At 39.9% G+C, this 27097-nt stretch overlaps 1 protein-coding gene across 13 annotated transcripts in view; it reads left to right on the forward strand.

Annotated features, from left to right (window-relative positions):
• UBE2D3 (ubiquitin conjugating enzyme E2 D3) overlaps nt 1-27097 on the forward strand; it is a 71240-nt gene that overhangs the window by 34223 nt on the left and 9920 nt on the right. For 3 of the 13 annotated variants that reach the window (XM_070614132.1, XM_070614139.1, XM_070614140.1), the window contains exons 3-5: nt 8244-8389; nt 22488-22551; nt 22640-22671. In XM_070614132.1, coding sequence (XP_070470233.1) covers nt 8366-8389; nt 22488-22551; nt 22640-22671 — 120 coding nt within the window. In that variant the 5' untranslated portion in view covers nt 8244-8365. Of the gene's footprint in view, nt 1-6547; nt 7780-8243; nt 8390-22487; nt 22552-22639; nt 22672-27097 lie in introns of those variants that run through there. The other 10 variants (XM_070614128.1, XM_070614134.1, XM_070614138.1 and 7 more) reach the window with 9 other exon arrangements.

Genomic DNA, 27097 nt, shown 5'->3' on the forward strand with positions numbered 1-27097 from the left:
CCAATCGCATTGTTACTGAATCCTTAACTGGGAGATTTAATGTGCTTGGATGGACAGGGGATCTCCGAAATTGTCACACTCCAACACCAAATGAGCTAAAGTCTTTGAGTAGTTTTCTTTTAGGTGTGGTGGAATGTTTCTTAGTAAGTTTCATTCTTTCTTTTAGCGCCGTGTTAAATCAATGCTTCTGTGCGATGAAAAAAATCAACATGTACTAGATAGTATGTATTAAAACTAAAAGCCTCACATAAGTGGCTCTAAGTCATTTAGAGACTATACAGATCTGACCCTTTAGAACAACTTTGTACGACATTTCCACGATCACTCCTAACTTAAAATTCTTTTTTTTTCTGAGGAAAATTTGCTCTGAGCTAACATCTCTGCCTGTCTTCCTCTCCTTTCTATGTGGGTCGCTGCCACAGCATAGCAGCCGATAAGTGGTGTAGGTCTGTGCCCGGGTACCAAACCTGGGCCTCTGAAGCAGAGTGTGCCAAACTTAACCACTAGGCCACAGGGACAGCCCCTAACTTAAAATTCTTTAATAGAAAAATTTTAAATTTTTCATCACTATCTTACTAAAGAATTCTCACATAAATATATTTAAACAATCAAATCCAGTATTGGTAAAACAATGATCATTTCTGGTCTAAATCTCACCCCATCTCTGTTTATTTTAGATTTGTTATATTGTTATTAAAGCAAGAAAGATTACAATTATTGTTGGGAACTAATTTTAATTTGAATTCGTTATTTTTAAGTCCGGATGAAAGTTAATTTCTACATTGGGACTCACAAAATGGAGGCTGCCCCAGTGGCTCAGCCCACATCACAAAGCTAAACCTGTCAGCCTGCACTTACAGGAAACACTCGTCAAGGAAACCAATGTACAGCATCACAGTCCTCTGACTCCGCTTTAGCTGCCTCACCTTCCCCTGGGAAAGAGGACCTGCCAGCCTCACCCGGAAGTCCTGACTCCCAGCCCCTCCCACCCTGTTCCCACGTGGCCTCGTCTAAGGTCCACAGGACTTGCTGTTGTGCAAACGCCCAGGAAGAGAGGGCCCCTGCTTGTGAGGGCTGCAGTCCACAAGGTCCATGGAGTGTCTTCCCTTGACTAAGGGGCATGGAACTCATGACTGCATTGTTTCAGTTTTGTCATTTGATAGCACCTAACCCTCAAAACCCTGGTCTAGATCGTTTACCCCTGATTTTCAACCTGCTTGATTTCATTAATTTTTCTATATTTAGAGTATGCCAAAATCAGATGTATTCTCCTATTTCTGGTCATAATTATGAACTTTTAATTTAAAAAAAATACAATGCTATTTAAAGTTAATTTTTAATCACTATGTTTTAATAAGCAAATAATATTGATGAAAATACCTCCAAATTTAAGGTATTGGACCTCCAAAATAGTCTGAATTTAAGACAAATGCTTATTATTATATTAAAACCAAATCTAAATTACAATGTTGTTTATACTGAAGGAAAAACCTCTTGCTGGCTGTAAATTTTTCACATTTTACAAGGATACTATATCTCATTTATCATTAGTAACCTGAAAAGTATAATGAGATACTGAAAATATTTAATAAGCTTCCAGACTGATTTCACATTTTGGTTCTAAATTATTTTTTTTAAAACATCTCCATTGAGATAATTCAGATACCATAAAATCCACTCTTTTAAAGTGTACAGTTCAGTGGGTTTAAATATATTCACAGAGTTGTGTAACCATCACCATTATCTAATTTTAGAATATTTCATCACCTCCTCCAAAAAGACCCTATACTCATTAGCAGCCACTCCCCATTCACCTGGCCCCTACTCCTTGGCAACCAGTAATCTTTCTGTCTCTATGGATTTGCCTATTCTAGTCGTTTCATATAAATGGACTCAAACAGTATGTGGCTTTTTGGGTCTGGCTTTCTTCACTTAGCAGAATATTTTCAAGCTTCAAGACACATGTTGTAGCATGGATCAGTATTTTGTTCTTATTAACTAATACTATTATATCACATGGATGTACCACATTTTATTTATCCACTTATCAGCTGATGGACATCAAGTTGTCCCTACCTTTTGGCTATTATGAATAATGCTACTCTGAATATTTATGTGTACAAGTTTTTTTGTGGAAAATGCTCAAATTTATTTTTAGTTCAGACATTTGTGCATCATTCATTATGTGCCAAAAATCATCTTAATTTAACGTCAAAGTGATGTCCTTAGCATGAAATAAAGTACAGTTTCCTAAACCACATTAACTTGTCTTGATCATAAAAATGAGATTCTGAACCTGTAAGGTACAGAAACTAATTTGATTTTTTTTTTTGGTGAAGAAGATTCGCTCTGAGCTAACATCTGTTGCCAATCTTCCTCCTTTGTTGCTTGAGGATTAGCCCTGAGCAAACATCTGTGCCACTCTTCCTCTATTTTGTATGTGGGTCACTGCAACAGCGTGGCTTGATGAGTGGTGTAGGTCCATGCCCAGGATCCAAACCCATAAACCTGGGCTGCCAAAGTGGAGCACGCCAGACTTAACCACTATGCCATGGGTCTAGCCCCTACTAATTTGATTTTTATGCAAACAGTATAAAATAACACTTGGGCTCCAAATTACGGATTCTAAGCAGAATATGTAAACATGCATTCTGAATATAAAATCTGGACCGTAGCATTTGTAATTTAATTAAACTAATAAAATGGCATACACTGTCTTAGAGCCAGTGTCTTTAGCAAGTTATAAAATTCCATGACAGTTACAAAGATCTAAAAACGTAGATGCAATATTAATAAATGTAAGTATATGCACTAATCTATGTTAACTCTGTCTATTCACAAGTATATTTTAATTAACCCCCGTACTCAAAGTTATTGTAATAGTGAACCTGGCTTCACTGATGCATTCACTTAACATTAAGACACTGGCATGTCTTCTTTATTTGGATTATTTATTTCATTGCCACTTTTATACTAATTTTCTTTTCTTTTTGGTGAAGAAGATTGACCTTGAGCTAACATCTGTTAACAATCTTCCTCTTTTTACTTGAGGAAGATTGTTCTTGAACTAACATCTGTGCCAGTCTTCCTCTATTTTGTATGTGGGATGCTGCCACAGCATAGCTTGATCAGTGGTGTGTAGGTCCACACCAGGGATCCAAACCCACGAACCCTGGGTCACTGAAGCAGAACGTGTGAACTTAACCACTATGCCACTGGGCCAGCTCCTATACCAATTTTCTTGATCCTTTATATTTTCCTCATGTTTTATGCCAATGCATGCAAGAAAATCTGATCTGCCATAATTAGAAAGTTTCTGAAACTTCAATATAATATTCACTAAGAAGTAAGGGACTGTTTTTAGTTCATCTTTTCAACTTTTTGGACGTTTATTAATTTCTTATTTTAAATATTTCCTTCAATATATAAAATCATAATCTTTTTTAGCATATTTCAGACTGCAATATAAAAAAATGATTATTTTCCTTTTTTTTCAGATGGAGACATTTCTACTATTGTAATTCAAATAAGTCAAATGAGCGAAAGTCAGTTTTAACTTAATTTGCAAGTGTAAAGTGGGCTCTCTATAACACTAGAAATGTGAATAGTGTTTTAAAGTTTGAGCTAATCCTAAGGCTGCCTCCTAAAGCATCAAAATACTTCTAAGGCATGTTCTCTTTTAACCTTAGCAAAATTGAGTAGAAATCTAAGTTTGCTAGTGTAAATACAAACAAACAAACAGAAAGCCTAATCAGTAAATTCACTTCAGTGCCAAGTAAAAATGAATTTGGGGAGGCTGGCCCCATGGCAGAAAAGGTGGGTTTGCGTGCTTTGCTTCGGCAGCCCAGGGTTTCACTGGTTCAGATCCTGGGCGCGGACATGGCACTGCTCATTGGGCCATGTTGAGGCAGCATCCCACATGCCACAGCTAGAAGGACCCACAACTAAAATATACAACTATGTACTGGGAGGATTTGGGGAGAAAAGTAGGAAAAAAAATGAATTTGGGGTTACAAAATTACTTGTTTCAATTATGCATGGATAATCTAGAACTTCAGATATTAGGAGTTGTCATCATTTCTTGTATACAGTCTTGACAGTGGTCAATATAAAAAATATAGTGGTACCATTATAAAAGAAAGGTTTAATTTCAGATGTGAAATCATGTTTGTAGGGCACAGAAAGACGAGTGAATTTCTTCATCTTCTAAGCCAAACTCTATTACAACAAATATTTCTGCAAAACAAACTATTTCCCAGCCCCAACTAGTAGCCCACTTATTTAAAGGTGGTGTTGGATATAAGCAATACTGCTGCAGAGGAAAAATTTAGAAAATTCCTTTTAGTCACTGCGTGGAATTTACTTGGAATACTAAAGAATGCATAAATATTTGAGGCAGCAAATTAATGGAGTTGGCTAATAGTCGATGGCTAAAAAATAAATAGCGTAATGGTTAAGAGTGTGAGCTTTGAGGTCAGACTGCCTAGGTTTAAATCTTGGCTCTACTACTTAATAACTGTATGACCCTGTTTCATCTGTAAAGTGGGGATGTGATGAGATAATGAATTAAAGGACCCAACACATAGCACTTCAAAAATAATTAACACTTACTAAGAATTTTAAATATACAGTATTTTAATTTCATTTTGCAATTCTTGCACATCTTATTTGCAAAGGTGCGTAATAAATAAGAGTGATATAGCAAAACCTAAGTTATCCAGGTTGCTTGGGAAATAAATCATTCTGGCTAAGTAAATTTTCCATAGAATGTGTTTATAGTATCAAAAAAGAAAACCCAACAAATAGGATAAAACTATTTCCTAAACCTATTACACACTTACATGCCTTCTTAACTAGAGTATACTGGTGGTAATTAAACTTTTTCTTTTTTGAGAAAGATTAGCCCTGAGCTAACTGCCACCAATCCTCCTCTTTTTGCTGAGGAAGACTGACCTTGAGCTAACATCCATGCCCATCTTCCTCTACTTTATATGTGGGACGCATACCCACAGCATGGCTTGACAAGTGTGCCATGTCCGCACCTGGGATCCAAACCGGTGAACCCCAGGCCACTGAAGTGGAATGTCCACGCCTAACCACTGCACCACTGGGCCAGCCCCCTATTTTATACATTTAAAAACATTATTCTGAGCAGAGTCCATGGCTTCACCAGACTGCCAAAGTGGTTTGTGGCACAAAAAAGTGAAGAACTCGGACCTCAGATTTGTCCCAGCGTGCTGTGCTCTGTTACTTCAGAGCATTAACATTCCGTTGTACTTTCACACAGAAGCTTTAGATGAGGGTAATCCAAGTTGCCTTCTCCGGGACTTTTCTTAGTGGATCTCCTGGATATTGAGTTCCCTTTGGGTAGGTAAGAATGTTTCTACCTTATACTTTGGCTTCTGAAAGAACAAAACAGATGGAGAAATAAGTCAAATAAAACTAGATTCAGATGGCATCGAAAGCAGAAATATAAAACATTCTACTCTCCTACTTTGTACACTGAGACAATATGAAACTCCATTCAGTAAATACTCTGAAGTTAACTTTTACTTCTACCATTTATTAGCTGTGTGACCTTGGGATAGTAACTTAATCTCTCTGTGCATCAGTTTATTTGTAAAGGGAGTTAATAAGCACAGTACCTGGTACATAATAAGTGTTCCATAAATATTCCCTATTTTATTATTATTCTTACAGATTTGTTTCACACTATGTATGACCTGTTAATGTCTGACTGGTTACTTTAATAATTTACATTTATACGGCATTGTAGTCTATTGTGCCCTTTCACATACATTATGACATTTGAACCACACAGCAGCCCTGCAAGAGGGCCATTATTATGCCTAGTTTAGTGTTGAAGAAACTAAGATAAGTACCCCATGATATCACAGAAACCGGACACAATAACAGAGCAAGAACTCAAACTTGGATTTCTCCCTCCACCCCAAATTGCCTAATCCTAGGTTTCTACTGTATTAGACTGGTTAGAAGAGAGAATAAAACAAAGATTGTTCGGGGGGCGGGAGAGGGGTCCCACAGGCCGGGAGGAGTGCCTGAGTGCTGCGCTGTTCACAGGGTGGCCCTCTGACCGAAGCATCCTGTCACGTCGGAGCTTGTTAGAACTGTCCAATCTTAGGCGCCGCCTCACCTACTAAATCAAAACTCCTATTTCGAACAAAATCCCGGTGATTCACATGGATACTAGTTTAAGCAGCACTGTTTCGCTCTATTGACACTATTATGATTACTGGAACAGTATATATTAGCCTATTTGTCACAGACCTATTAAGTTTTATTAGGTAATACTTTCTTATGACAGGAAACTTGCTTCCCTTTTTAAAAAAGTTAGGTATATTTTTAAAGCAAGTTTATCTTTCTATTTAATTCTTAAAGATCTCCACTTCGTTAAATGGGGTCATTATAATGGAATGTCAGAAAACTTTAAGCAGGTCAGTGCTTACCTTTAATTCCTTTTAAAAATTAACGCCTGACTACGCTTTGTCTGAGGACACACCAGAAAGCAACATCCCCTCCTACGCTTACACCCGGCCGAGTCGAACAGGCAGACCCCAGCCTCACATGCCTCCCCTGCATACTTCGGGGAGAACTGAGTTTTTCTGACCCCAAACTCATTTCCTGATTGCGTTTCGCAACTTCCGGGCTCTCGCAGTGGGAGCGCAGCCGGCGGGAACCGGCGCGGAGCCAGCTGGCAGCCCACCGCCCGCGCTCCCTCCCGTCAACTCGCCGCGGGGCCCGACTCAGGCCGCCGGGGCCGCGGACGGCCAGCGGCCCGCTCTGCGGTCTCGCTCCTGCAGGGCCGACACGCGGGCGCCGACGAGCGGCCGCCGGGGCCGCCTACCAGACGGTCCCACCTGGAGGGCGCCTCTGCCCAGCGCTCGCCGGCCGGGCTGGCCAGCCCGCAAAGAGCGCCCACCTGCTCCGCCGGAAGCCTCAGAAGCCCGCTCCACCCCGGCCAAGGGCGTCCAGCGGCCAACCCAGGGGCCGTCCCGCCGCCCACTCCTGATTGGCGCGTGCTCCTACCGCCGGGGAATTCCGTTTCCTCTCCCCCGCCCCGGCACAGGCACGCAGCGGGGCGCTTCCCCCCGACTGCCCGCCCCGGCTCGTGTCGGCGCCCCACTATGTCTCGCGAGACTTTGTGGACTCGGGGCGGGGCCACACCCGGAAGAGTGCTCAAAACTGCCCTTAAGTCATTGCAGAGCTACAGCTCCTGTTAGGCAGCCTCGCGAGATCCGCCTCCTCAGTACCAAGTGAGGAAATTGGGGGACGCTGCGGGAGGGGCATGGGGCTCGACTGCGCAGCTGCCGCTTCCATAACCTTCCTCCCATGGTCTCCTTCCGGTTCTCGATGCTTCTCTGAGTTTAAGGGTTTCCGCCGCTCGTCTCCCCTTCCTCCCAGCCCATGACCCGCCTCCAGCCCCCGCCCTCTCAGTCCAACCTCCGATCTGTTTAGTAAGAAGGTGCTGTTCCGAGGAGAAGGGGAAGCGGGTAGCACAGATAGTCTCGGCCCGGACGTGGGGAGGAAACCATCCCTCCCCGGGGCCTGGTCGTGCGCTCGCGCCGGCAGCGTTGGCGGACGGATCTGCGGCGGTGAAGAGGCGGGCGGGGCGGAGCGCGGCGCTGGCAGTAGTTCCGTCAGAGCGGACATCTTGTGGCGGTGTCGTGCGCGTGAGCCCCGTAGGGCCGGGGAGGCACCAGCGCCGCGCGGGGAGGAGGCCCGGCCGCAGCTTGAGGGAGGCCCCGGCCCTCCGTACGCGTGGGTGTGGACGGCGGGGGGCGGCCCGCTGGCCGGCGGGGAAGGGGAAGTCCAGGCCCTGGGCGCTCGAGGGCCCGGCCTGCGGGGTGGGGCGGGCGGAAGGCTGGAGCAGCGGGCCTCTCCCGCTGGGGGAGGGGGCGCGTCCTGCCGGCCGCCTAGCCGGGGCTCGAGGCTGGCGGCGCGGGCGCTGGGAGGCGGGGTGGACGGCGGCTCCGGGCGGGCCGAGCGGCAGCCCTGCGCGGACCGGGCGCAGCGCCCCCGTTCCCTCCGCGACCGGCCGGCCGCGCCTAGAGCCGCCGGGAGCCGGCGTCCGGCCGTGCCGCCGCCCCCTCCCCCGCGGGCGCCCGCCGCTGGCCGTGCCTCCGCCTCCCCCTCCGCGAGGCCGGGGTGGCCCTGCCGCCCGCCCGCATCTTCGGGGCGCCGCGCGGCCTGGGCGAGCGCTGATCCGCTTCGTTTTCGCGAAGGCGCCTGTGTCTGGCAGAGCCGGCGCGAGACGAGGAGCCCGTCCTTCGCCGCCCGAGTCAGGAGCGCGGCCGGACCTGGGAGCACGCCCCGAGAGCGAGGAGCCAGACGGGAAGCACAGACGATGGCGCTGAAACGGATCAATAAGGTACGGCGGGCCAGCGCCCGCTTCGCGCCCCGGAGTCGCGCGTGCGTCGGGGCGGCCGCGGGCCTCCTGCGCTCGGGGCCCGGGGCCGAGGCCTCTGCGGCGGAGAGCGGGCGTGCGCGCCGTCGGCGGCTCCTCGGCCGGGGGCGGGCGGCGGGGCCGCTGCGGGCGCCTCCGGCATGCTCCCCTGCGGCCCCGGGAAGGCTGTTGGAATGCGGCTTCCCCCGGACGAGTGGTCTAAGCCGAGGGGAGAGTAGGCCTCCGAGCTCGGGGCGAGCGGGCCTCCGCCTCCGCCTCCGGGGTTCGGTCTCGTTTTCCTGCTGTAACTTGTATCCCGCATTGTAAGATGGCGGCTGCCTTAGCTGGTTCAGGCTGTCTCCAGCGGCTCCTTCCCTAGTAATGCGAAGTGACAATCTTGGTGAAATGTCGACTTTCACATCAGGTCGTGCTGCTCTGAGACCTCCTGCTCAACACTTAGTCTGCGTTCAAACTCGCAGGCCGTATTTCCCTTTTTTGTAACTTGTCTGTGTGTGGTGTGTTTGCTTCTTGCACAATTGAGGAGGGTGGAGTATTTACAGCTAACTTGAAAAAAATGTTGTGGAATAAATTCAGCCTTAATAAAACTGAGAGACGCAGGACTTTGTGGGCTGAAAATTTTGGTTTTGATAGGTTACTTTTTGAAAAAGAGTTACATGGAAGGATTGGCAAGTATTTGGCTTTACTTAAAATAGACCTGATGCTGCTTGATTTTACATTTGTTTAATATGTGTGGCTCTAGAGTTGGCAAAATGGGTATTTTATGAAAGGTGAAGGTTCAGATCTTCAGTCAACGTAATTGATGCTGAAATCTTGAATTTTGTTTTAGGCCATCATTGCGTTGTCATTGTGTGTTTATGTGAAACATAAACTTAAATCTTTGTATTTTTGAGAGGATGGAAAAGGAGAGGAAGAAAAAGTTTTTAAGAGTTAAGACTTAAAGTAAAAAAGGATTATTTAAACACCTTTTTGTGATCACTTTGAAGGCCAGCAGTGAACACATTGGAGAAGTATAGTTACATTTTATAGCATAGTTAGTACAAAGAATATCATTCAGTATAAATCAAAACCTTTTGGAGAAGTATAGTTACATTTTATAGCATAGTTAGTACAAAGAATATCGTTCAGTATAAATCAAAACCTTTTGTCTGTGGGACTTAATTCAGGCCACTAAGATGTGGAATAATTTCAGATCTCTAGGTTTTATGCATGTGCAACAGAACACTGTAAAGGAAGGTCTCATTGATTTTTTTGTTTTGTTTTACAGGTGATACCCAGCTGCTGTGACACCACTTTAATGATTTAAAAGTTTTAGAGAGACAGTATGATAGTTAAGAGTATAAACTTTGGAGCAGAAGTGCTCCAGTTAGAATTCTAAGATTGGGCAAATTATGTCTCTATAAAATGACTATTTGTTGCATATGAACAATAAATAGTTGAGTGCCTAATATGTACCAGGCACTATTCTAGATCCTAGGGAGAAAGCTATTAGGTTCCTGGATTGATTGATTGATTGGTTTAGTAGGATTAAATAGATTAATCTGTAGCTTTGAACAGGCCCCTAGCACTCAGATTGTTACTACTCTTTTAATATGGCTATCTTTTTGATCTTCAAAAACTTTGATTCAAGAACTTTTCTAGTCTAATACTGTTCGTTAATACTACATTGTCTTCTCTTGTAAATATTTTGAAGATTTGTATAATACAGAAGCTTGATATAATACTCTTCAAACTGGAAAAACCAGTGTTTATGTGGGACATTATTGATGCAGCCTATAGGGAATTTTTAACGTGAATTTGGTTTGGTTTTTAGCTGTTACTGTCAGAGTCACCTGGTGATACTTAAAACAGAAGTACATCCCAGATCCAGACAATTTTAGCTAGTGGATGACTCTGATGGGAGATCTTCTTTATTTTAGCTACTTCTGTTTTAGAAATAGGAGGTCAAGTAGCTATTGATGTCATTAAGGTATTTCTAGTGTCATGTACCTATTTATTTTGAATTTGTTCTTGTCTGAAGCCCCCAAATACCAGATAGTCAGATGAATCTGTACTCCTCACTGATATTTTATTGAAATGCCTGTTATTGGGAATATTTTTAACCGTCAGTAGTTCATTTGACCAAGTCTTTGAATTTTTTCTAAAGCTTACATTTGTATAATTTTTTGTTTGAATACTTCTTAGACCAAGCAGCCTTGTCGAACAACTTTATTTTTTGCTCTATTCTTTATTAGGGCAAGCTGTGGTATGGTCTCATAGGGCTATTTATTAAACAACAAGAATCAAAAATGGAAACTCCAGGTTAGTTGATTGGTGTTCAGGGGCTGTAGACAATTTTTCTACTCCCATTAAACAAAATAACTACAGTGCATGGATTTGGGGGAAGTTTTAAAGAGAACTTTAAATTATGCAAAATAGGTGAACCAAGCTTAAAAGAATAGTTTATGCCTTGAGTGTTTGCAATGTGTCAGAACTGTTCAAAACACTTGTATTAACTCATTTGATCTTACAGCAACCAAAGGGAATAGATACAGTTATTATCCCTATTTTGAGATTAGAAACCTGAGGCACAGAGAGGTTAAAAAAAAAACCAGAAACACTTGTTGTTTTATGGCAGAGTTGGGATTAGGATTAGAACCTAGGCAGTTTGGGCCCATAGTGTCTGCTCTTCACCACTACACTGTCCTATCATTTTTTAGGTTTCGATATTCAAGAAGGTTTTCTTTTTGCACGTATCATTCCACTACTAGTGATAGCTAGGACTTAGCATCTACTATATACCGAACACTGTTTCTAAGCCCTTTCTGAGTATGAATTTATTTAATCTTCACAACAGCTCTGTGAAATAGTGCTCTGAACCATTCCATTTTATACATGAAGAAACAGGCACAGAGATGTTAAGTTACTTGTCTGTAGTTACACAGGTAGTAAGTGACTGAGGTGCAAATCAGATAGTCTCCCTCAAGAGCTCAAGTTTTTAAATTCTGTGCTATACTAGTATTTTGAACCATTTGAATTCCTATTTTATAGTTAGATGAGTGAATGTCCCTTTAGTCTTGCTACTTGAAATAAGCTCTGTTTGACTTGGCATTTAAATACTTGGAATTTCACTTTACTGTTAGATTATAGCAAGTTTGTGAATTAAGATTTTAGCTAACATAGGTGTATTTTGGTTTTTTTGAGGAGGATTAGCCCTGAGCTAACACCTGCCGCCAGTCCTCCTCTTTTTGCTGAGGAAGACTGACCCTGAGCTAACATCCATGCCCATCTTCCTCTACTTTCTGTGTGGGATGCCTACCCACAGCATCGCTTGCCAAGCAGTGCCATGTCTGCACCCGGGATCTGAACCGGCCAACCCCGGGCTGCAGAAGTGAAACCTGCGAACTTAACTGCTGCACCACTGGGCCGGCCCCATAGTAACATAGGTTTTGAAAGTAGGAGTGAATTTCTTTATGGCTAGTCTCTTCAAGGACTATGGGAACTACCATGTGCTGACTAATTGCTAGGAGTACCTTAAACAAAATCCACTTGTCCCTAACTAGTCTGTAGGCTGTGTGCACTGTCTCGCATTTCTTTCTTTTGAGATCCTCAAGGCTTGTCTATAGCTAACTAATTTAATTTGTAGGATAATTGTGTGAATGAGGGATGCTGATTGTAATGACCTCTGTTTATTTGAATAGGAGTGACTCTTTGAACACTGTATGCTTTGCTTTCATCATCATGCTCATCTGCTATATTGTAGTTTTTGTTATTCATACAGTGTAAAGAATAGTCTTGCTAGGGTTGTGGAAAAGATCTACTTAATCACTGGATCTCTGTCACTGGATTATATGCTAACTCATAGGTTCCGGTGCCCCGTGTTATCCATGATACAGTTAATTCTTGAGGATTTTCCAGAGCATTTCACTATTATGATCCCTTTCTGTTAAAGAAGACACTAGGTTCCTAATACTGAGATTAAAATGTTACGGGTTGATTTCTCAAATCCTGGGTTGGCTTTTGCATTTTGTTACTTACCGTTATTGTGTTTGTGGGTTTTGACATGAGTTAAATTTGTATATCAGAAGGTTTAGCAGGGTTTTTAAAGAATATAGCTACATGGGGTCTTACCAGACTTAATGAATCATTTTTTCTGGGAACTGACATAATTTTGAAATGTCCTCTAGGTGATTCTGAAGCCTCCCTCTGATGAGAACCACAGACATAGGAGATAATCATTTAATCAATACGAGGCAAATACGAGGTTTTACTCTGTTGGCACAGTAGTCTAGTTCCAAGGGATAAAAAATAAGGAAGCCTGTCATTACCCAAGAGAATCTCTTTGAGTGGAGGAGACAAGCATATAAACACACGAATAGGTGTGTGTCACCTTATACAACTTACCTTGCAAGGATATTATAAGTCAAGTAGGGGAAACATTTATTTAAAAGAAATTAAGGAAAATATTCACATATCAGATTTACTCCTTATTGAAGGTAGGTTTTTCTAAATATATTTCCTGCACTACATTTTGTCATTGTTGTAGGGTGGTTTTTCTTTTAAAGATTGGCACCTGAGCTAACACCTGTTGCCAATCTTCTCCCCCACCCCGCCCTCTCTCCTCAAATCCCCCCCGTACATAGCTGTATATTTTAGTTGTGGATCCTTCTAGTTGTGGCATGTGGGACGCTGCCTCAGCATGGCCTGATGAGTGGTGACATGGCTGTGCCCAGGATCTGAACTGGTGAACACCCTGGGCCGCTGAAGTGGAGCACATGAACGTAACCACGGGGCCAGCCCCTGGTTTTTCTATTATAACTATACTTAATTCACTTTGCCACAACAAACCATTTTGAAAATGGCAATGATTTTCGTTCTTTAACCAGAAGTTTTATGTTCTTGATTTGGTCTTGCCTCCTTAGCAGTGATCTTACTTCAAAATTGAATAGGATAATTAAGAACAGATGTATTTAGTGAGTATCTTATTAGCTAATTTTCCGTGTTAGATAAGCTTTATTCCCAAAACTGTACCCTTGGCCTTGTTAAGGGGGGAGGGGGCATCGGCAAGAAGTTCAATGAAGTATTTTATAGTTTGCCCAGACGTCTGATTTTTGTCTCTAACTATACTTTCAGCATAATCTTGTATCATTCAGAGACCTCCAACCAACTTTCCATAGCTGAGTTTGTCCTCTTTGACCTTTTAGGTCTCAGTTCTGATTCACTATCTATAAAATGCCTTATTTGCTTTCCTGGATCAAAGCTTAAAACCTAAATTTGGCTTTCTATCTTTACTCATTTAGTAATACTTAGAAAAGAACAGCTTTGAATAATCATAAGTGACTTATCTTTAACGGTCATCGAAAGAAAGAAAATCATAGTATTATTCAAGCCATTCTTTGTGTCTTGTCTAATAAACAGGCATACTTGTCTTATCTATAATTACAACTAAACAGGACGTTAATACCTTGTCAGTGATGTAGTGAGACATGGTCTAGCACTTACTCTTAATCCTTAAGATAAAAGAAGCTTTCAGAATTTCTCAGACGAATTTACAAATTCAAAACTGAAATGATTTTAAAGGGACTGTTTCTTCTCATTCTTAAGTCTTAGTTTTATGAAATTGTTCAGATCCAAAAGTCTTCTTGCCAACCTCTTTTGAAATAACTTCTGGTAACCATACATTAGATGTTTGTTCTTTCCTTCCTTGCCATTTGTATTTATATATGGTATATAGAAATTTCACAACATTGAAGTTAGTAATACATTTTTGTTTATAGTAAACCTGATCTTTATAAGAACAATTAAAAGCAGTCTACCTAATTGGGCGGTCAATCGTACTGCATTTTTTAGCTCTATCATTGGTCTGAATGTATACCTTTATATTTTGCTAGGGCGTAAAGGCTTCTTGAGGGTGATTGTTACGTCAGAATTTCTTATAAAGGTGCTTATTTTTGCTTTTCATCTCATCCAATCCCCAAGGAAGTATTTGATGTTGCCCAGTATAGGTTTAAGAGTCAAGGACTGTCTTTATACTACTGATTCACATAGTCGTACAAATCTTTAGGTCAAGTAAAAGTTTTGAAAGAAATGGACTCTTGAGTCAGATACCAGAAATTGCCTTTCACTATGGCATGAGCTCTAAATTTTCCCAACAGTGATGATAGGAAATGTATCTATAGTACTGTCATGACCTTTGTGTGATGATAACGCAAGATGGATGGCAGAGCTTGGAATAACAAATGATTGTGGAACATAGTGGTGATAATTATTGTACTTAAGGATGGAATCCATGAACTTGGTCTTGCCATGGTAATCATCTGAGTTAAATTTTGGTAAGCCTTTAGGAGAATGATGGAACTTGACAAACTAGAATAAGTTAATTTAGGTAGTTACACTTTTAATAGCAGGGTTGATACTAGTAGCAACTTTGTTTTCAGAAATGCTAACTGATAAAAAGTAGTGACACTGAAAAAATTCTTTCTAGAGGCTGATCTAACACGGTTTCCTCTATAGCCTCATTGTTCATAAATAGTTGTATTTCTAATTTATAAGCTCTTTGGAGAGGAGAACCATTTCTTATACTTCCGTATCATCCCTACAGGCCTTTAAAGTGTTCAATACCATGGCTTCCTGTTCTTTGTAGTGTACAGTTAGTCACTTAACCTCATTGAAGGAGGAAGGTGTAGAGAGAATGGAGAAGCAAAACACAAGTATTCAGCAGTGTGTTTAGACTTCTTGGCCAGTTTCTCTCAGCCTTTTCATGTTTTACCTCCAACAATCAACTTTCAGAGAGATCCTGTGTGTCCCATAGTGATTGAAGCAAAGATATTCCTCAAAGTAAACTGTAGGGCTTCTCTTATGAGTTCCATAGAAGGAAATGTGAAGCTCATGACTGTTGAATCATGTTCCTCCAGATGAGAACACTCAATGGTTTAAGCCGTACCTGTTGGTTGCCTTTTAGAGAGATTTGCTTGACTCCTTTTCCTGTGGATCTGTTTAGGCTTTTAAAGGGAAAGAAGCAGCATATTTCTAAGTAGGAGAAGACAGTGGATTCTCACACTAGCTAGATGTGCAGGTTGTTTCAGGAGAAGCAATTCTGAGGAAGATGAACTTAAAAGGAGAAAATTTCCCCAAAAGAGCATACTGTGGCAAAGAAATGTCTAACTTTGGTGGTGGTTTTTTTAATGAGCAAGTACAGTTTTTAGCGTTGTATGTCCTTGATCCATCTTAATGTCCCTTCAAAGTGAGTGGAGCCTTTAACAACTCCTAGTGTGTGCCAGTCTCCCCTGCCAACTATTTTCATATTTTAGTGGGCTTAATAATTGGCCGAGAGCCCACCTGAGTACTGCTTGTTCTGGAAGGAAGAAGCGGTGGCGGGGAATGGACAGTCAACAGAATTTGAAGACTTTACAGGTGCTTTTTGTGAGCTGTTTTCTCCTCCTTGGCACTGTTCTTTTCTAACTACTAGGACGCAAAGAGCTAACAATTTCGGGTATTCATATAATTTTATAAATTGTTTTTATAAATTTTACAAATTGTCTTTGTCCCTAAAGCCTGTGAAACTTTTAGGCACTAAAGTCATTTCATGAGGTGAAAACCAAAGAGAAAGCTACTTTTGGAAATTCTTTCAATGGGTGTTTCATTAGAAATTCATCTCAAGTCTAGTAAATACAGTTTCCTCTTGTAGTGGAAGGGATAATTGTTTTCTCAGTTGGCTTTCATTTAAAGGCCATGTAACTTGAAAAATAGGTAACACTAGACTCACTGAGTTGTAGTGAGATGCAAAGTAACAGTGAATAGTTAGGGAGGGACTGACCCGAACAAAACATGTTTTCCATATCTTGTTCAATCTGGGACATTTCTTGAGTAGAATGAAGAGTTGGGTTGGTACTATTGAAATTTTTTTCTCCGCTTTGCCAAATGCCATGTTAAATTCTTTAACTTAAATACATCTTTGATGCAAGGACACCCTTTTCAGAAGCCAGCCTTTTTGAAACCTACCACCAGACCTGTTTTTCAGGTTGTCTGGAAGATACACTACTTTGCTCTGCTACCCATCCTGAAGCTCAGCGTGTCCTACACTTTAATGCAATCTTTCCTTTCCCCGAGTAAGAGTCTCTAATGTAAACTGGAAATAAGGCCTATTTCCATAAGGTGGTTATAAGGATAAGATGCTCCATATTTAAGATGTTTTTTTCATCCCATTGACTTAGTTGGTGTTCTGCTCTCACCTGAATTACTGCTATGGCTTCCTAATGTAGTCATCTACTTGTCTATCCTTTACAGTAGTGGTTCCTGCAATGTGGGGGTGAGGAGGATCTGTGATACTCGACAAGTTAAGATTTGTGTGGGCATATGTATGTTTTGGGAAATAGAGGGTTAGGTAGTTCATCAGATTCTTAGAAGTCCTTGTCACAAACAGTGTTAAGAACCAACATTCCGAATGATATGTATAGGTTTTTGTGTTTTGGATTTTGGTTTTGTTTTTGTTTTGAGGAAGATTAGCCCTGAGCTAACATTCACCGCCAATCCTCTTTTTGCTGAGGAAGACTGGCCCTGAGCTAACATCTGTGCCCATCTTCCTCTACTTTATATGTGGGACGCCTGGCACAGCGTGGCTTGTCAAGCAGTGTGTAGGTCCACACCTGGGATCTGAACCGGCGAACCCTGGGCTGCTGAAGCGAACATGCGAACTTAACTGCTACACCACTGGGCTGGCCCCTGTCTAGTTTTATATCACTTAAAATTTGAAAACCTGCAAAACATTGCTGTATATTCTTAAGAGAGAGATATCTAGTAGTCTATGACAATGTGGAGAAATGGCAGAAACTAAATATGGGATAATTATTACCTCTTGTGGGGGAAAGGGGAGGGAGTCTGGGAAGTACATGAAAGATCTTCATTTATAACTGCAACGTTTCTTAAAATCTGAAGGTAGTAAAAATGTAAAGCTTTACTTAAGCTGGGTACACAAATTACGTGTGTGCTTTTAGGATATGAGTGAATAATTTAAAAAACTAAAAGAATCACTTCTAATGTACTACTACCAATACATTAAAAAACCCAAATCTGAATTGTCTTATTCCTGCTTAAAAACTTAGTGGGTTCCCATTGCTTTTGGGATAGTCTTTGACATAATATTCAAAGCTCTCCCAAAATGCAGTCCTGATTAACCTTTCTGGCCACATCTGCTACTCCCTTTCCCATAGTTCTGTCTCTGGTATACCAAACTACAAGCAAATTTTTACCACCTCTGTGCTTTCACACTCCTGACTTTCAGTGAGTTTCTCTACTTAGAATGCTTATCCCTCCATCAAGACCCAGCTCAAATGTCACTGTTTTAAACCCAGGCAAGGTTAGTGTTTACCTTTTCAGGATCGCAAAGCATTTGAATGCCTTTATTTTAAACAGTTATGTTGTGCAAATGTGATTTTGTATTTTGCAAAACAAGAAACAAAACTTTTTATTAACTCATGGTTCATCTTGGTATTTTCAGATCTAACATACTTGACACCAGAAAGACAGTTTTCATTTAAATGAATAAATATTTTGATGGTGAAACCTTAGCTAATAGCCAATATTACACTTTTAATTTTAGAAATGGATTTAAATTAACCTCTAATTTCTATGATCAGATTGAAAGTTAATTCTTTGCTAGACAGGACACATGACTCTAGTTTAATTTTGAGACTGTGCTTCATTTAGATTTCTTACGTAATCTTATGTAATCATTGTGTTCAGTGGGATAAAATCTGTATCATTGGTAAGGGATCCCAGTAGCACTCTGCCTAGAATGGGTCTCTCCTTACTGTCCCAACTCCACCCCCCCATTGTACGTATTAGAAGGAAACTGGAGTAGTTGATAATCAAAGGAGTAGCTATAGAAACCAAAGCAGGCTACACCCTCAGGAACTGAAATTGCATGTCTGTATGCCAGGTCAGCTCTCCTTTCTCTGTCGCCCTCTGGGGTCTCTTTCTCTTTGGATTCACCATGTAATTCCAGGGCACATCCCTGTGAACAGCTCTGGGTCACATCCTTGCAGCTCCTGATTAAAGAAGGAAGGTGTCCCTTCCAGCTTCAATTTGAAAACTCTTGAGTGGGGATGGATGGACAGACTGACAAGGTCAGGTCTCAGCTTAGGTTACTTTCCAACTCTTTGAGCTAGTCCCTGAGACTGAAGGAACAAAATTGTATGATTAGCCTTGTCTGCGTAATTGGTTAATGGTGGCTGCCGATCACCCAACACTACAGTCACATGTTTGGAGTAAGGGTAAAGCATTTCCATGAAGGTAGGATAAAATGGTTTCTTGAGTTGACAGAATGTCTGCTACATAGAAGAGCATCTAAGATGACTTCTTAGTGTGCTTTTTCTTGCATTTTCTTCTCCTGATAAGATGTTCTTACATCTTATTTGCTTATACTGTGGGTATAATAATGTCATAAGAATTATTTGGTGTCTTAGAGGTAAATGTTGGTATGTGGTTTAAAAAGACCTATTTTGATCCTTAAATTAACTTAGGTCATTTTTTGATGTTGAATTTAGAGTAGATTTTAGTACATAAGGTAATTGGCCTAATTTTAGGTCTTTGATTATTACTTCACAGGTGTCTTGGTCATAGAGCACTTGGAAAATAAGACATTTAGAAATTACCCTCGAGTAGTAGAGCCTTGAAATTATGGGAGTGGAGAGCTCAAGTTCAGTGCTAACTAGCCAAAATTATGCCTTCACTCTAAAGGAGTGATAACGCCAACATATAATGGCTTAGTGATTCATAAATATCAGTGTGCAGAAAAACTCATTTCTTCTGTAAGAAATGTTTTCTTACATTCTTCATAATTAAAATATGTAACTTTCAGGTAGGATATTGATATATTCTAGGTCAACTTTATAGATTCCTCAACTTTTATTTAGAATGAAGTTGTTGAACGTTGTTATTGGGTATATTGTTAGACCAACAATCATTAAATTGATTTTTATTTAAAAATAACTGCTAAATATTTATTTTTTTGGTGAGGGAGGTTAGCCCTGAGCTAATGTCTATTGCCAATCCTCCTGTTTTTGCTTGAGGAAGATTGGCCCTGAGCCACCATTTGTCCCTGTGTTCCTCTACTTTATATGTGAGACACCACCATAGCATGGCTTGATGAGTGATGTGTAGGTCTACACCTGGGATCCCAACCTGGGAACCCCAGGCTGCCAAAGCAGGGTGCGCAGACTTAACCACTACACTTGGCCAGCCACTAGATATTTTTCTTCAGGCTTTTTTTTTTTTTTTTTTTTTTAATAGTGAGGAAGATTTGCTCTGAGCTAAGGTCTTTCGCCACTCTAGCTTTATTTTTTATGTGGGTTGCTGCCACAGCATGGGTAATCAGTGGTGTGGATCCCAACCCGTGAACCTGGGCTGCTGAAGTAGAGTGTGCTGAACTTAACCACTGTGCCACCAGGCAAGACCCTCTTGGGGCATTTTGACAAATCTGTTATATTAAAAACAATGTGTTTATTAAGTACATAATTTGGGGTAGATCTGTGTAAGAAGCGTGGATATAAGAAACTCATTTTGGTAGTTTTTGAATTCAAATGCTTACCAGACATTTTTAGGTAGGATCACATGAAATTGCAATTTCTGTTATTGAGAATGGTCAAATATTAGTAATTTAATACAACTCAACCCAATAACATGGTTTCTTTAAAACTCCATCCATAAATATTCCTTGAATTGCTGACCTTTGTTAATGTATAACTTAATCATGACAGTATAATTGCTAGATGATTATGTCATAGCAGCTAAGTGTAATGATTTGTCACATAGGCAAGAGTTAAATGAGCTAAGTCTATAATATGTAGCCTGTTTTTGAAGCAGTTTTGCTTTTGTTTAATAAACAAATGATTTGAGTGCCGAAATCCTGCCTTTCAAGATGGGTGGTCTACGAGTAGCCAGTAGCTTCTGGCTGAGCATCTAGTACGTTATGTGCTAGGTAGTGTGCTAAAGTACTTTGTCTTAGTCATCTTCTCAAAACTTCTGTGAAAATAGACATTCTTACTTTAGAGATGAGGAAATAAGCCTAGGAATTAGTGGGTCTAAGTTGGATTAAAAGTCATACTGAGGGAGGCACATACTCAGTGTTCTTATTTAATGATGCTGTGTTTGAGCATTTGAATTACATATGTAAGGTTTGTATTTAGGTTTCAATAGCATTTTTTGAAAGCTCAGATCTTTTGTAGCAAATGGGGAGGGGATGATTTGGAACAGGTGAATTTTTAACCTTAAAATAGACTTGTTCTGGACTTTTATGCTCCTTAAGGAAAGAGGAAATTAAACGGAGTAAGTTAGCCTCTGGTTTATCCTTTTTTGCTGGGCCAGTTAAACAGTAAAACTTGTTATATAAGTTTGGGCACATGGGAAAATTGTGTGTTCGTGTCAGTGCTTGACTCTTATTTACAGTAGAGTAGATATACCTTGAGATGGTGTTAGATTGCGATTATAATTGTGGCTGATCATGGAATGCATGTAATTGCTATATGAGACTTGATCTGGCCTATGAAAAAGTCCTTTGCTCAGTAATGGATAGTTGATTAATTCAAGTTGCCAGTACATTTTTTACTCAAAAAAATGTAGTTTTCAAATACGTATTTGGTTCAGAATCATTTGATATTTTGTAAAGTGTTTGAGTTTTTTTTTAAGCTAAAACCATACGTAGTTTCTTTTAACCAGTTATTTAACTCTGAGGTAAGAGTTCCTGTAATTCCTACTCATCAGAATCAGAAGTGTTTGGAATGACGTTTTCCCCGTTCTTAAATATGTTGAACGTATTAGGGTATATTTACAGAGGCAAGCATAGAGGTCTGATCTGATCTTCGATCATTCTAAGATTGTGAATCCTGGGATCTCTGGCTGTCTTGATAACCTTAAAAGCCCTTACGGTATGAGTTTCAGAAGCAAAGTGGCAGAGTGTATGAGGACATTTTTTCCCCCCAGTTATATTGATATAATTGAGAATGTTTTAGTTTTAGAGATACAGCGTAATGATTAAGCTATATGTATATTGCGAAATGATTACCACACGGACACTTCTGCCTTGATTTTTTGGTTGTTTTTAATAGAGTGAATCTAGACTGATCATTCCTGAAGAATTGGCCATTTTCTGAAGTGCATTTTGACCCTGTGATAGAGGAAATACTTGCCCTGGTTGTCTCCCTGCAGTGTTGTGTATTCCCTGCCTTGTTCTGGGAAACCCCTTGTTCTCATGGTTCTAAAGATCCCTATAGGGATTTATATGTAGATATTTGTAGATATAGCTATATCACCTTAAAAATAAAAACATATTAAAGAAGCTTTATTTTTTTACTGACTTTATTTTCTTACTAGATTATCCATATTTATTATGCACAAGTCATGGAAGGGATAAGTACATATTTGTTGTAAATATAAGGTCAGCTGAAATTGTAGAAACCGTATGTTTGCTAAGGGCAAACTTATTTTCTGCTTGGAGAGGTAGATTCTTCTAGAGTTGTAGTTTTACTCAACACTGAGTGAAAGACAAGGTTAAATTGAGGAAATAAGGAGATCAAACCAACTAGGATACCTGCCTAGCCCCATGAGATATTTTTCAAGTGGAGAAATGAGTTGGGTGTGGCTAGTGTGGTCAGAAAGAATAGAGAGGGTTTGAAACAGTAGAAACGAGGACCTCTGAGATGGTCTGAAAGTTCAGCAAATAACATGAATGTTGAAAACTGCCTTGTTTTTAAGCTATGAAAATATCTGATTACCAGTTTCTTGGTTTGTGAAAAGACAGCTTTCATTCATGTAATAAAATTTTCATATCGCGTATATGTATTTTGTGAACCCTCGCCAAGATGATTGTCTCCGTATGTGTCCTAACTATCGGACTAACTATGCCTACCATGTTCCAGGAACTAGACTAGGGTTGCTTACATTTTCTCTCTTAATAGAATGTATTGTTCATGTGAGTTAAGACTGTATGTCCTTTTAAGAATGGGATGAAAATAACTGGAAGCTGTTGACTCTGTTTGCTTATGTTTTCTATTACGGTTTCATGACCCATCCAATTTCTGTCTTGGTGTAGGAACTTAGTGATTTGGCCCGTGACCCTCCAGCACAATGTTCTGCAGGTCCAGTTGGGGATGATAGTAAGTAACTTTCAAGTTGATTTTTATGGCTAATTTGAAAGAAACCTGTACATTTTTAGATAATAACAAGAGTTTTTCTTTTTTCTAGTGTTCCATTGGCAAGCCACAATTATGGGACCTGTAAGTATTAAGAATTAAAAATGTTTGCTTTTAATTGAAAATCTAGCACTGATCTAGTTATAGATTTTTAACTTAGTCTTGAGGTTTATTTATTACATTGTAATTCGGTTTTGGATGTGCTATAGTTGTACTGCTTTTGAAAGAAAGAATAATTTAATGAATTAGTCATTTGTTACATTATACTATATGAGTCTGTTCTTGTGTTCAGGTTCTAGTATAGCATATCTATGACCTACAAGTGTCTCTTCACCTCAGTCTAGTTTTCCTTCATAGCAATGTAAAGCATTGCCACAGCTTCCTGTTATTTATAGAGCCAGTTAATTTACTGCCTCTCCTGTGGTGTAACTCCAGGATCTTACTCTCTTGCTTGTAGCTGCCAAAAATCTAGCTCCAATTGTGTTATTTTGATATTTGACTCTTTATAGAATTTGAGTTTTATACAAAATTTGAATATTTTTAGGTAGAAAGTGATATTTTGAATACAGCAAAATTCCTTTCCATCCTAAGTAGATAAGAAACTATATATGCTGGATAATTGAATATTCAGAATTATGGAAACCATCTAAGAATTTCTCAGAGTTAGAGCGCAGTAAAACATCCTTGGGTAAGACTGTCCTGCACAATACTTAACATTTTTTTGACTTGGAGGACACTTTAGGATTTCTGTTCCAAGTTGTATGTGTCTTAATGAATTTTCTGCTTTCTTCTCCTTTTTTGGTGGTTTAATCCCAACATAAATGGCAGTAACATAGAGATGAGATGACGGTCAATAAGTAGATGTTAATAATTCTGAAAAAGAAATGCCCTTGGAAAAGTTACCCAGAAAAATTTAATAGTTCTGATTTTGGTGACTTTAATTTTTTTCCCCATTCTCAGCCAGTGTGAGCCCTTGCTGTGTGCCAGCCATTAAGGATACAAATGAACTAATAGACATGATCCCTCTCAGTCTTTAGGGAACTTAACGTCTACTGGGAGAGATAGCAGTTAAAACAACTACTTGAGGGGCTGGCCCCATGGCGTAGTGGTTAAGTTCGGCGCTCTCTGTGTCAGCGGCCAGGTTCGTGGGTTCAGATCTCGTGTGGACCCACAAACAAAGTGGAGGAAGATTGGCACAGGTGTTAGGACGAATCTTCCTCAACAGCAACAACAAAGTGCTTGATAAAATGGGAAATAAGTGATGTGTGAATGAAGTGCTTAGTAAGAGAAATTTATGGGAAATCCTAGGAGGGATGATTAAGTTAGAGTAAGTGAAATGTTACAACCTAAAAGTAGGGAGATAGTGAATCAAATTAAATCAAACTTGGGGGAGAAGGGTGGGTTATTTAGTTTAATAATTTGAAATGTAGCTGGATTATCCTGATAAAAACTACAAAGTCAGGATTGTTTGTTTCTGGTTGTCTCAAGAACTATTTTTACTGTTCAAATTTTTATTTTGCTTTGCAAGTGCTTCCTTTTTTCTAATTTGGTAACAAAATTGTGATTTATAATAGGCATAGTTAACTAACTAATGGCTTACCCAGTTTGGTCCACAAAGTGTTTTAAAAGTTGTCAATCTTCACATTAAAAACTCTGGCTAGACCCTCATTCCACAAGCCATAATGGCTTGGGATGGAGTAGCAGCTGCCTCCCTTTTTTAGGTGGGGTCTGTGTTTGCCACAGTTCCTACCAGTTCCACTTCATTTTGCCTACCTAGATTCTTTAGGCACTTGTATTTGCAAGTTCTAGAAGTTTCCCATTATAGATTACCAATTTTCAAAGGAAAGAATTCAGTAAAATGCCTTACCATATCTATACCAAATAAAGCTCATTTTGATCCAGAGAGTGCTTTACGATAGTCTCATAAAAATTAGTTGTCAGTACCAATACAGCACAAGCGAGTTGGTAATCAAGGCTTCTAATTGGATGGTGTGCATAATAAACCAGCTCTTTAAAAACCAGTGTGATGTTTTTCTCCTTGACTTTTGAGACTTCACTTTTTTATTGAATTGTTCTTTCCAGAAGGTAAGGAATGTACCTATAGTAAATCACAGTGAAGCATAAATAGAAGTACTTTATGCTAGTAATTTTCCAGAGAATAGAAGATAGAAGATTGCTTATTCTGACAAATTTTTTAGCTAACTTAATTTGCTTTTATTTTCAGAAAAAAATTTATTTTTCATTTGTTTTATATATATTTCAGATTATGGTTATTTCTTGCAAAATCTTTTCAGCAACCTCAATATATATTAATGACCAGCAATTTTCTGCTTTTTAAAACAGAAATATTTGATTTTCTGAGCTATTTAAGTGTTCCCTGATTAAGAAAAGTGAAACATATTTATACCATAACTGCAGAGTTTTGCTTTGGTAGCCTTATTCCTTGAAATATTCTTGTTTTCTAAAAAGCTTAATTCTCACTCTTGGGTAATCTCAGGAAGGAGTGAAAAGTTATACATACTCACCCAAAATACAGATTTTATTGTACTCTTTGAGTTAGGATCTAAGTTTAGGTGCCAGCTTGTAAATAGTTAACAATTATCCTTACTGTGGAGTCATCAATGAAATAACTCATGTTATTATTTTGGCTTTTGGTTGCATCTTTGTGACAAAACATCACAGTTTGATTAGATGAATATTAGCCTATTTTGTTAGTATGCCTACCCTATGTGGCATGCAGATGTGACCCAAAACACTAGGGCCAGTGGTGGCATAACAACCCACAGATTGCATATTTTCTGGAAGAACAAATGGTAACAAGATTCTTTTTGCTTGGAAGTGCTGCTTAGGTCAGGTAAAGTGATGGCAGTGCCACAGAACTAACGGCTCCTGACTTTCTAAGGGATGAAACATCTAATTTAAGTTTCAGTACAGAGTAGCATTGAATGTTAGTGGGTTGTAGTCAGGAAATGCTCTTCATCATTAAAGTTATGAGGCAGAAATGCTTATTTCTAATAACTATGTGCTGGCTTATTCTTTCTGAAGGTAAGATACTTTGGAAGCACAAATACTGATTAAAAACTAAACTTTTGAAAGACTTGACAGAGCATTGCCAGTTATTTTAAACTTTGTTTGTTTTGTACTGTATTAAGGGCAATCCCCATTAAGAATTGATGCAGTGAGGAAAAATTACTTCCTTACCTGTTGTTTCTGATATTTACATGCTTGATTTTTCTTTAATCGGAAATGGAGCTGGCAGAAAGCAACATTTTGAAATTATTTGGAGAATCGCACTAACTTCCACCTAATTATGAGATAGCCATGGAAGAAAGTACCATGTCTGTGAATTGTGTAAGCAGAATCAGCTACAAAAATCATCTGAAGTAAAATAATTGATCCATAGGTGTTGTTTTATTGGTCCCTAAGGGTAACTCTTTCACCTTAGATTAAGAGTATTCTGTCATAGGCCAACCCCATGGCCTAGTAGTTAGGTTCTGCACGCTCTGCTCTGGCAGCCTGGGTTCACAGATTCAGATCCTGGGCGCAGATGTATGCTACTCCGTCAGCCATGCTATGGCGGTGACCCACATGTAAAATAAAGGAAGATTGGCACAAGTGTTAGCTCAGGGTTAATCTTCCTCAAGCAGAAAAAGAGGAAGATTGGCAACAGATGTTAGCTCAGGGCCCGTCTTCCTCAGCAAAAAAAAGATATTTTGTCCTTTCTTGCGATGGCTAATGAATGATACATGAAAACTCTTCGATATTTTATACTCTCATATAAGGAGCTTTGCAGTCTAGTGGAAAAGAGAAATATAAGTAAATAAATTGCAAGTATGTTGAGTAATATTAAGTGTTTACAGAAAGAAAAGAAGGGCAGCCAGCAGGTTGGACTAAAGGGAAGGCTGTATTATTTATCTTTTTAAAGAAAGTTTAAGATGAACCTTTCGGGATAGATAGGTTCCTGCAGATAAGGAAGAATATTCCAGGTAGGGAAAGAAGTAATAGGAGAAAAAGGAGATGTAAAATATACTTATTTTATGTGCAGTAAAGAGAGCATATTCTGGAGAATAGGTGGAAGATGAGACTGACTAGATTTGTGGGAACTAAATCATAAAGCACCTTTTGTGCATAGGAGTTTGAACTTTATCTTGAAAGCTGTGCTTAGATATCAAGCAGGGGAGTAATTTGTATCTTAAAAAGACCACTTCAGCATTAGGGTGAAGGATAAATTGGAGGAAAAAGCCAGAGTGAAGGTAGGAATACCAGTAGTAAGCCATTGCCGTAATGTGGATCAGTAAGAGAAGATCTTCAACTAAGGTAGTAGTGGCAGTAGGCCTAAAGGAGAGGAGGCTAGTTCAAGAGATTTTAAGGATCTTTAAGATTTGGTAACTATTTTGAGGAGATGAGAGGAACAATCAACAATGAGATCCTGGTTTGTGGCTTTACTGTTGTGGTTTGAGTTTTGGACACACACAAAAAACTTCCAAGTAGAAATATACGTAGGCATTTG

This window comes from Equus przewalskii, chromosome 3 (assembly GCF_037783145.1).
Source record: "Equus przewalskii isolate Varuska chromosome 3, EquPr2, whole genome shotgun sequence".
In the NCBI taxonomy this organism is placed as follows: domain Eukaryota; kingdom Metazoa; phylum Chordata; class Mammalia; order Perissodactyla; family Equidae; genus Equus; species Equus przewalskii.